The sequence below is a fragment of the Episyrphus balteatus genome, chromosome 1, assembly GCF_945859705.1.
Source record: "Episyrphus balteatus chromosome 1, idEpiBalt1.1, whole genome shotgun sequence".
In the NCBI taxonomy this organism is placed as follows: Eukaryota; Metazoa; Arthropoda; class Insecta; order Diptera; family Syrphidae; genus Episyrphus; species Episyrphus balteatus.
Window position 1 is genome coordinate 166,813,944 of NC_079134.1, and position 12,217 is coordinate 166,826,160.

General features: G+C 33.1%; 1 protein-coding gene across 1 annotated transcript; it reads left to right on the plus strand.

Annotated features, from left to right (window-relative positions):
* Positions 1-3,710: 3,710 nt before the first annotated feature.
* On the plus strand, positions 3,711-5,589 carry LOC129912039 (UDP-glycosyltransferase UGT5-like). Its single transcript, XM_055990131.1, has 3 exons — positions 3,711-4,392; positions 4,453-4,621; positions 4,870-5,589. Exons 1-3 carry the CDS (start codon positions 3,731-3,733, stop codon positions 5,587-5,589), a joined length of 1,551 nt encoding a protein of 516 aa, XP_055846106.1. The 5' UTR covers positions 3,711-3,730.
* The last annotated feature ends 6,628 nt before the right edge of the window (positions 5,590-12,217 follow it).

Sequence of the window (12,217 nt, forward strand, 5' to 3'; positions counted from 1 at the left end):
AAGTTTGCACCCCGAAAATAAAGACCCCTTGAAAAAAACTCCTCAAAAGCGACCCTTACTTATAGATTTTTATAAATGTTATATTATTGAGAAAATTTCTCCAGGGATACCTCTAACAATATGTAAAAAAAATAGTGTTCCAAATTTCAAAAGAATCGGTGCAGTAGTTTTGAAGTTATGAGGAGCACCGGCGTTGAAAACATTAGTTGTGGGGATAACGATTTAAAGTTTTGAACTCTGGACTAAAAGACTAAAACGTTCCTAAGGGAAGTATTAAAATACTCATAACTTGGCCAATTTGGCTCCAAGAGACCCACAATTTGAACACAATATTCTTGAGGTATAAAACAATTTAACCCCTAGCTTCTAATATTATAATCTTTAAGTATTGCTTTATCGAAATAGTACTTCAAATTTCTAATAAATAGCACCGATAGTTTTTAATTGACAGTTAATGTTGAAAGTTGGACTTTTTTTGAAAATAAGCAAATTTGTGTAAAAACTACGAAATTCAGAAAAAAAAATAGTTTTTGTTAGTAAACCCCACGGGGTTTTATTTTTGGATTTTAGGAAAGTGCCTAAAAATTAATATTAGATAGTTTTTTGCTTGAATTTTTGCATTTTTATATAAAAATAAATTATTTAAACTTTTTTTTTACTCCCAAAATATCGAAATAACTAAGTAAATAATGACTTTATTGAATTTTTAAAAAAATACGTGTTTTATTAAAGATAAAGGCCAATCGATTGACTTATTTATTTTTAAATTTACGACCTTGGGTTACAAAAGGTTAATGCAAATTAAAAAAAACAAAACTGGGTTTCCCGGCAAAAAAGTATGATTCAGTTTTTTTTTTGTTATTCTGAGGAACTTTTATATTTATTAGAATGAAGTCTTTAGTATTTGACTAAAAACTACTAGGTCATTAACTAATGGTATAATTATGTCCATAATATTGCAAAATTTTATACAAAATCAATTAAAAAACGTAAACATTTTTTTTTTCAAAATTTCATCTTTAAAACTTAATTTCTCAAAAACTATTTGGTGAAACAACTTAAGTAAAAAATTAAATAAAGAATAGATTACTAACTTTAATATAGCACAGAATTGTACGTGCATTTTCTGATTTTTTATATTTTTTTTCTTCCGGCTAATCCAGGAGTAAGAGGGTTAGCACTTAAGTGGCTTTTACTGTAACAAGAAAATGAAAATTTTTCCTTCCGAATAACTTTTTGGTCATTTGGTACCTATTTTATGTGGGAAATGTCCCTAAATATTTTTGGCCAGGTTTTAGACCACTGTGGGTCGTTAAAATTTTCTGCTTGTTAGTCAGTCGTATGGTACTTCACTTTATTTCTAACTGTTATTGCTGTTTTTTTTTGCCAATCCGTCCCTTGTGCCCCCCCCAGAAAAAAATCCTGGATCCGCCCCTGTGTCTGTCTGTCTGTATAAGGAGCTACAGCCTAAACGGATAGACCGATTAATGTCAAACTTGGTATGTAGCGTTATTTAGCGACTCTATAGAGGGGTTTCTGGAATTAATGTTTTTGAACCAAAAATAACGGTACTTGTCATATAACGATTTTAGTAAATTTTAAATTCCTCAAAAACGGCTCCAACGATTTTGTTTAAAAAATTCAAATCTAAGTTTTAAGGCAAGATCTATCTTTAAATGGAAATTTTTTTTTTGAAAATCATTATTGACGGTACCTGCCATAGAACCGTTTTTTTTTTTTAAACCCAATTTGCTCCGAAACTGCTTATTCGATTTCAACGAAATTTTTTGTGAAGAATCATTTATATTATTTTAATATAAGCCAAGAATAAAATTTCGAAAAAAAATAATTTTTGGATTTTTGAAAATTTTTTTTTGAAAAATCAAATTTTCAAAAACGGGACATTAAATTTTGTTGAAATTTTGTTTTTAGATGTTAATTAGTGATTTCTACAAAATGACATACCAATTTTATTTAAAAATTTTTTTTTTCAGAAAAATATTTATAAAATATTAGTTTTTTAAAAAACGGCTTTAACGATTTTCAAATTTTTTTTTCTAAAAATGCATCTTTATATATCAATCAAAACTGCATACTTGTTTTGAGGGGCAATTTGATTTCAGATTTTATTAAAAAAAAAAACGAATTTTAAAAAATTCCATCATTTAATAGGGTAAATAGGTGCAACGCGGCGTTGTAGAAAGTTGATTTTTTTTTAATCGATAGAAAAATTTACCCTGACAGTAGTATTGAAAAAATTCTAAAAAAAATTCGAAACCAATGGGTTTTTAAAACTAAAATATGAGGTAGACCTTTGACAAAGGAGTGATTATAGGTAGGGAAATTTTTGTTTGACAATTTGAAAAACGTTATTCAAAAGATAATAAAAAACAAAGTAAGGGGTGTCATACGGTTTTTTTTTTTTTTTGAGATAACGGTAAAAAAAATGGATTTTTGGATGTTGGAAGTGACAAACCGACTTTACAGACAACCACTTTTTTAGTTGACAACATTGGACTAAAAAGAGAAAAGAAGCAAGAATCAAAACGATTTTTTCGAAAGCGTGTTTTTTTTTTTTTTTTTGATGAACTAACTAACTTAAATTTCTTCTCATTTGTATAATATGCACATTATTCCCATTCCCATATATTTATGTGAACCTATAAATATGTCGAAAATCCACAATTTAACTATTTTTATCACCTTACACCTCTATTAAGTACCTACCTACTATTTTTGATCTGCTACTGTGCTCTCAAATTGTTTGAATGACGAATAAATTTGTAGAAAATTTATGGTATTATTAGTCAAATAAATTTTCAAAATTGTTTTTCTTTTTTTATATAGGTATAGTGAGCAATAACTTTATTTTTGATCAAAAACCCAAAACCTTCTTTGACGTAAATATTCAATTCATAAAGCTCTTTGTTAAAAATTTGCTTTTTATTAAAATTAAATCGATAGTAATCAATCGATATTATATTATTAGACTCTGGTTAATGACAGATATTTCTCTTGCAGTTCTTATCATATAAAATATTTATTAGTTTATAGAACCCATTGTTGATTAATAACAAAACTTTATTGAAATGAGCTGTTCGGTACCTGATTAGATCTTTGACACATGCTGTAGCCTGCGCTACATTTACTATCAAAATAGCCTAAAGGTCACAAACTAATAATTTTTGAATGAATCAGCAAAAAACTTGTTACTCGTAGATAGTTTTATCACCCACGAAACTACAATTTATCTTCAATTTATTGTTCTCGCTGGGTTCTATTTAATCAGCCTTTGAAAACTAAATAAAAGAACCTAAATTAATAATAGTCGACTTTCACATGAAAATTAAATCAAACACCTGATTTATTTTCATAAAACTAATTTTGTTTAATACGTCGAAAATATTAGAAAATGTTGATAGAATAGAAAAATATTTATGTGACAATGACCTTTTATTCAATAACAAATATTAACATTGAGAACACCCTGTTACTAAGGGTAGCTAAATTGGGTTTATCTTAAATCATTATCAATTTTTAAAATTTTATTTTCATCTAAATTTGTTTATTTTTTCGTTTTTAATTCATAAATGAAAAGGCACAACATCATGATAGATAGCAAAAATATTTAATTAGGTTTTTAAAATTATTCCCTACTATATCATTTCATTTTTGCTTCAGTGTTGACTATCAGTATTAATTGAACTGCTTTCCTATTAACACCGAAATAATGAATCTTTCCATGAAATTAATTTTCGGTTTGATTTGTATCATTTCCGTTTTCAACTCAATTAATTCCGCTAGAATTCTCGGTCTATTTCCGACACATTCGAAAAGTCATTTGATAATTCACAGTGCAATAGCTGAAGCTTTAGCTGAACACGGTCACGATGTAACAGTTGTAACCAATCATCCACCTTCTAAAAAGAAACTTCCGTACCGTTATATTTATGTGGATGTTCCACCAATATCAGCGGAAATATTTTCAGAAGCTGTTAATAAACGACCACCATTTTACAAAACTATAACCGCCTTTATTAAAGGCACTTCGGAAATATCAAATTCAAGCTTGCATCATCCTTTGATGCAAAAATTAATGAAGGAAGAGTCTTTCGATCTGGTTCTTCATGGATACTTTTTGAATGATTTTCTATTCGGTGTGGCAGCACATTTCAAGTGTCCTATTATTTTATCATTTACAATGAGACCATTTACCAATGTTAATGATTTGGTGGGAAATCCTCAGGAATATTCTTATGTTCCGACTTTGGCGTCCAGTACAAAGCAACCGATACGATTTTTTGATAGAGTGAGAAACTTTATCTACGTTACGATTGGAAGAGAACTCGGTTATCGGCCTTATTTAAGATGGACTCAGGAACAGTATTACAGGTGGGTTTACATTTCCGGTAGAATCAAAGCAAAATTCTACTACTTTTTTCCAAATTTCAGGGCAAATTTCCCATCGGACAAGTTTCCTTCGTTAGATGCTATGATGAAGAATGTTTCACTTATCTTTACGGCCACCCATTTCAGCCAAGGTCCGATTCGTCCTGATGTCCCGGCAATGATTGAAATTGGTGGAATTCAAATTAAAGAAAAACCTGATCCTCTTCCCGAGGTAAACAAACTTTTAAAATAGTTTCTTTCGCTTCTAATAAAGGGTTGGGGTCAAAATTCCGAAAACCCAAAATCCCGAATGGGATCCCGAAATCCAGAAAAATTATATATGTAAAATGAAAAATTTAAGCAAATTTTTCGGGATTCTGGATTTTCGGGATTTTGGATTTTTGGGATTCTGGGTTTACTGTATTCAAAATTTCGGGATTGTGTCCGTCTTCCTTTAGTACAATCTTTCTATGTTTTTAGGACATCAAATCGATTTTAGACAATTCTAATGAAAACGGAGCAATCTACTTCAGTCTTGGAACAAATATATTCAAAGGACATTTGGATCCTTCCAAAGTCAAGATTATATTCGAAGTCCTTTCGAAACTACCTCAAACAGTTTTATGCAAATGGAGTGATGCCGAGTTTCCCATAGAATCTCCGAATATATTTTATAAAAAATGGTTGCCACAGGACGATGTTCTCCATCATCATAATGTTAAGCTATTTGTTACCCACGGAGGTTTAGGTGGTGTTGCTGAATCACAATATCATGGTGTTCCAATGGTTGGAATTCCCCTTTTAAATGATCAACATGTAAATGTGGAGAATATGGAAAATGCTGGTTTTGGTTTAAGTTTAGATTATGCGACTTTGACTGAAGAAAGTGTGCGGAAAACGATTGTTGAAGTTTTATCAAATCAGACATACACGGATAATGTTCAACGATTTTCTAGACTTTATAAAGATAGACCCTTGACTGCTAAGCAAACAGCTGTTTATTGGGTGGAGTATGTACTTCGCCATCATGGTGCACCGCAATTACAAAGTCCAGCAATCCATATGAATAGTTTACAGCTATTGTCACTTGATGTTATTGGATTTTTGCTTGCTATTTTGTATGTTGTGTTTAAGATCATAAAAATTATTTTTTTCTTTGTGGAAGGATTGTGGTGTAGAAATAAGCTAAAAAAAGAATAACAAAAATTTAAGAGCTGTGTTTTCTTTTAGGGAAAGTGGGGGCAAGACCGTTTTTGGACTGTTTGTATGAAAAAAACGCGTTTCACAAGCGTTTTAGACGCTTTCCACACGCGTTTCAGACGCGTTTTGTACGCGTTTCAGACGCGTTTTGGACGCATTTCGGACGCATTTCGGACGCGTTTTGGACGCGTTTCAGACGCGTTTTGTACGCGTTTCAGACGCGTTTTGGACGCATTTCGGACGCGTTTCGGACGTTATGGATAGTGATGGGAACTATCGAATGATTTGAACTATCGATAGTTAGTAACTGAATGATTTGAAATATCGAATAGTTCATTCATTCATTCATTTATTCATTCCAATAAAAACTATCGAGTACACTATCGAATAAACTATCGAAAAAACGTGTTTCGGACTCGTTTTGGATGCGTTTTGGACGCGTTTCAAACGCGTTTCAGACGAGTTTTGGACGCGTTTTGGACGCGTTTTGGGCGTGTTTTGGACGCGTTTCAGACGCGTTTCGGACGTGTTTTGGACGCGTTATGGACGACTTTCGGACGCGTTTTGGACGCTTTTCTGACGTTTTACTGCTGTACTATCTCACTTTTGGAAATGAGTATGATAAACTGCAAGTAAAGCTAAAGTGTGACTATAATAATTTTAAAATATTTATTTTTGGACGGTTTTTTTAAAGATGAACATTCACATTAAAATAAGATGAAGTTCACATTACATTTAACTGAGTTTAAGTGGAATCACTTTATTTGAAGCGGATTGGACCTTATTTTAAGGTGGTGAAATTTAATGTGCGAACCATCTTATTTTAAGATAACACTTTTTTCTCCGTGTGCTTTTCGATTCTTTTAGTATTGCAATCTTTATCATAATTAATGACTTTCCAAGAAAAGAAATTTTTAAATAAAAAAAAAAATTCAATTTAAAAATCTTAATTCTAGTAGAAAAGTCTTATCAAGTGAACCGGACTGTTTAGAAACCAACTATTTGGATTATGTTAATTAAAATTTTTTATGAAATTGTTGGGTTGAACCTCTTTTTAATGAAAAAAATTGTTTATTTCGTAACATTAGGAAAGAACGCTTATTAAAAGGGTGACCCTTATAGGGTAACGTACCCAGTGACCGACACCCTTAAGGGATAATTTGTGTTTGAAAATTCATAACTTTCCCTACATTGCTTCAATTTTAATTATTTAAATGGTTAATTTAACTATAAGAAATGGTTTTTAAGTATAATGAAAGCAAATATAATTTAGTAATTCCTTAAAAATATCAAAATTAAAAATGTAATACCTTACCGGTTTTTTAGTTACCGACACCATTTTTTCAGTAGTGGACACCCGATTTTTTTAGTAATGGACACCCATATCTAAGCTGCATTTACACTCTTGGTTTTATCGCCGGTGTGTAAGATGTCCGTTTTTGAATTAGAACCAAACAACAAGACGGTTTTACTACTGACATTCTCTCGTTGTACGGTGTTAGTTCAAGAAGGAACATCGTACACCGGCGATAAAACTGAGAATGTAAATGCAGCTAAGCATTCAACTACATTTAATGCACTTTGCAGATCTTCGTCTTTGTTTTTCTTCTGTTTTTGGCCTTTTTAAATAATAGCCTGAAATGTCGACGCCGACGAACACTCAAGTATACTTGAAAATACTGTTTAAACCTAGCTTACAGTTCAACTTATAACAAAACTTAATTTTCAATACCTGGGGTCGAATCACGGTAAAAGAAAAAGGTAGGAACAGATAGCGTTCATACGTTAACAACCGTGTGCCGTGATTTGACCCCTGTTCTCTGTTCTACTTTAGGTGGGCTATTCTGGTTCTGTAAAAAGTTTGATGAAAATAGTTTTCATCGATTCTGATTCAGTGGAAACATGGAAATTAAAGTCAAAATTCTATCATATGAAAATAATTTTCTCATCGAAATATTTTCTGTGAAAAGAACAATACGTACCTGCCATGAAAGCAAAAAAAAAGGAGCTCGAGCCCAAATAAAAAGATTAGCAGTCGAGCAATACAAACAACCGTTGAACTGCGTACCCACATTATATATCAAAACACAAATTTTGATGGAAAAAGGAAATACATCCTTTTTTTAACAAGAAAATTAAAAGTTGCCATAGAATACGTCAAAAATTATATTTTTACGATCATAAGTTAACGTTTTGACTATTGCCGTATCTATTTAATCAGTAGAAAAATGTAGGGACAGGTAGCTTAAAAGCAAAAATGGAATGATAAAATGAAAAGTCGAATGAAAACTCCGATGGTGAAAATTTTATCATTTCATTTTTTCACAGAACCAGAATAAGGACCCAGACAAAACGTTACATGCCTTAAAATTAAAAAGAAAGACTTAGGAACACAAAGAAGATTTGACCTCAAACTTGAAGGTGGAAGTTTTTTTTGTAAATTAAACGCTAGTACCTACCTATGTGTGAACTTAAGGGAAATAAAAATAGGCAAACAAGGGCTAAGTTTTTAGCGTGTGCATAAAAATGACTGTCAAAAAAAAAAGAGTGTGTGTACACATGTACACGCGACTGAAGTTATACTTCTCATTCAGTTTATGTAAATGAATTTCATTTGATATTTTTAATTTCTATTATTAAATTAATTAACCCACACTTCGTTTTTTTACATTTTTATCAAGTGAACAATAAATTAATTCTTTCATCCTCCTTGCGTCCATGTAGTTTTCAATTTATTCTGTGAAATTTACTCATGTTGTGCGGTTCAGAACGTACGGTATATGGTCAGTGGCGGATCCAGAATTTTTTTCTGGGGGGGGGCACAAGGGACGCCTTGTCGCCATGTCGCCATGTCGCCTTGTCGCCATGTCGCCTTGTCGCCATGTCGCCCTGTCGCCATGTCGCCATGTCGCCTTGTCGCCATGTCGCCATGTCGCCATGTCGCCTTGTCGCCATGTCGCCTTGTCGCCATGTCGCCTTGTCGCCATGTCGCCTTGTCGCCATGTCTCCCTGTCGCCATGTCGCCTTGTCGCCATGTCACCTTGTCGCCTTGTCGCCATGTCGCCATCAGAGAACCAAACGAGTCGAGTATTGTTTACGAACATCGAGTGCTTACTCGAAAAAAAACGATCTCGAACAAACAGAATCAACACAACTCAAATATGTTCGAGCTTTCCTGTTTAGGAGTATGATGACTCGTACCGTTTAGAAGATAATCGTATTCAAATCGCAATGCATACTTGTCATAAGAAAACTATTGAAATCAGTGGGCATTGATTTTGATACGAATATCTTTTTAACGGTTAAAGCAATTAATTTGCTGCCAGGGAACTTTTTATAGAACGTTTAAGTCCCTACAAGAAAACATCTTGCTAATTTGAAAATATTGAATTTTCAGTGAATTAGAAAATTTTGAAATTGAAAATTGATTTTTTAATTTTTTTCTCGATTTAAATCGTGAATAACTTCTTTAGAACTCAATTTAGAAAAAATTACTATGAGACCTTTTTTGTAGAGAATTAAATTTCCTATAAGAATCTGTCGTGGTTTTATTTTTCTATTCACTTATTTGCTCATCACAAAATTCCAAAGTGAAACAGTCAAATTGAAAAAAACACTTCGATTTAAAAAGCTTAATTACTCGAATACGGCTCGTCTGACGAAAATTTTCAATCAGATCTTTTTTGTAGAAAATTTAATTTTTTATAAGAAAAAATGAACAGAATTTTTTTTTACTTTGATCGTCTAGCAGTTCTGTTGTAAAACATCATATCATGTATAAAAATAAAAATAAACCGATGATAGACCTCTTAAAATTTTTTTTAACGGCTCAAATTTTCACCAAATTTTTTTTTCATCATCCTGAACAAGATTTTCGAAGTAACTTTCAAAAAAAAATATTTTTTTTTTTGGCCCAGTCTAATATACAATTATTTTTTTTTTAGAATACCATTCATACCTTGGTTGTTGATGTCCATAGGTATCAAAATTTTTCACCAAAATCACTTTGAAGTAAAAAAAAAAACACTTAGAAAATTGAAAAAAAATTTCGTGTTTAGTTATTCGTTTATTTATTTGTGAGGTGGTAAAGGGATGCAACAAACAATAAAATTCGCATTTCCAGCCAGAAATAGACAAGAGTTTCACTCAAGTACTTTCTGCAATTATTCATATAATTTAACAACTCTATTAATTTGATTTGCTTAAAGTATGAACCAGTTCTGGGGGGGGGCACGTGCCCCCGTGCCCCCCCCCCGGATCCGCCGTTGTATATGGTTAACGAAAGTAAATGAATTTTATGAGAATTGTGTGTGCTTCAGCACTAGTAGTAGCAATATGGAACTTGCAGGGTTGCTACAAAGCTCAAAAGTGAGCTGAGCCCAGCTCACATCTCAGCTCAAATTTTGAGCTAGCTCACTTTTGAGCTATGTACCATAGCTCCAGCTCATTTGAGCTGAGCTGAAAGTGAGCTGAGCTGATGGTTGAGCTGAGCTGTTGTGTGAGCTAAGTAAAGTGAGCTGAGCTGTGGTGGGTGAGAGGATACATTGATTTTTATTTGGAAAGTATAATGAAATTTGAAGATATTTTAAACTTTTATAAAACACCATAGCTTAAGATGTTTGGTTCTAGTTATTAATGGAATTATTTTAACACATGGATATTTTTATAAATAAAACAGATAATTTTTCGTGATCTTTTCTCTTGGGTTTTTTAATAGTTAATATATTTTTCTATTTTTTTAGTAAAATATTTCTTTTTTTATCATAAAAAAAAATTCCGGTACAATCCGGTTTTTCGACTATTTTCAAAATTCCGAGAAAATCGCGTTTGAAAATTTGGGTAAAATTTTTGTTCGAAAAATCCCCGAATCTTTGAACGCTCCTGGAAGCTAAACCGCTTGAGAGCAATTTTTGGGAGTGATGCCAAATGATAGCTTTTGTCATGGGCCTACGCTTTGCACATTTTCAGATTTTTAAAAAATCGCCTTCCATGTTAAACCGCCACATCATGCCTATTTTTTCAGAATCGTGCCCATTTTTTTTTTTTTTTACTTTTAAGTTCTCCCGGTTTGAGAACGCGTGGACCTACAGGGATGGGAGTTGTACCCAAATGTAGGTTTGAGTCCCCGCTACCTTTTGGCATCAAAAATTTTATTTCCATTTTCTTCAAAATTCCGCGATATAGGCGTTGGAACGCTTTGATCTAGAGACAGGGGAGTGGTGCCATATGAAAGCTTATATTCTCAGCTACCCGATAGTGGTATAATCCGGTTTTTCGATTTTTTTCAAAATTCCGAGAAAATCGCGTTTGAAAGTTGGGGTAAAATTTTTTTTCGAAAAATCCCCGAATCTTTGAACGCTCCTGGAAGCTAAACCGCTTGAGAGCAATTTTCGGGAGTGATGCCAAATGATAGCTTGTATCATAAGCCTACGCTTTGCACATTGTCAGATTTTTTAAAAATCGCCTTCCATGTTAAACCGCCACATCATGCCTATTTTTTCAGAATCGTGCCTATTTTTTTTTTTACTTTTAAGTTCTCCCGGTTTGAGAACGCGTGGACCTACAGGGATGAGAGTTGTACCCAAATGTAGGTTAGAGTCCCCGCTACCTTTTGGCATCAAAAATTTTTTTTTCATTTTCTTCAAAATTTCGAGATACAGGCGTTGGAAGTTAGGGCGCTCACTTTCAGCTCAGCTCACTTCCAGCTCAGCTCAAATGAGCTTAGCTATGGTACCTAGCTCAAATTTGAGCTGAGCTGAAATGTGAGCTTTTTGCAACTCGGGCAACTTGCCACATGGAAATTATCACATGCAACTTGCCACATGTAACTTGCCACATGCAACTTGCCACACGCAACTTGCCACATGCAACTTGCCACACGCAACTTGCCACATGCAGCTTGCCACATGCAACTTGCCACACGCAACTTGCCACATACAACTTGCCACATGCAACTTGCCACATGTAACTTGCCACATACAACTTGCCACATGAAACATATAACTTGCAACGTGTTGTGTGTTTTATGTTTGCCGTACTGCGGCGTACTGCATTTTTAAATACTAAAGTACTGCCTACTATAAAGGTGAAACGACAGCCCTGCTACCCAGGGTGATCGCGTCATAATCCCTTTGACATTCTTGTCAAAAAGTAAATTTTCATACCCACCCTCCCATAAGAAGTATAACTTCAACAATACACACACCTTGCATAAATCGAATGAATCGTTTTCAGATTCCTTTCACACTTTTTCAAAGTAATTTTACACAGTCGAAAGGAAACCCACTTATAAACTTATTAAAAAGCGCTACGCGATGCTTTGAATCTTTTGTTTTTTTACACGGTGAACTGTAAACTAGGCCTTAGGGGCAAACAAAAAGTGGTTTGAAAATAATTGGGCCTATTTGGCGAGATCTTTTATACTGTTATTCTGCAGAAAAAGAACGGTGTCCATAACTAATATCATCAAACGTGCCTAATTGCGCCAGTTATGGACACCAGTGTCAGTCACTGAATTTCGTTGAACATTATATTCTAGTTATGAACACCCCACGTAAAATTAAATTATGTTATTATTTTTGTAATAACTTAAATTGAAATAGATCTACAAAGCAATTCTCTAACAAAA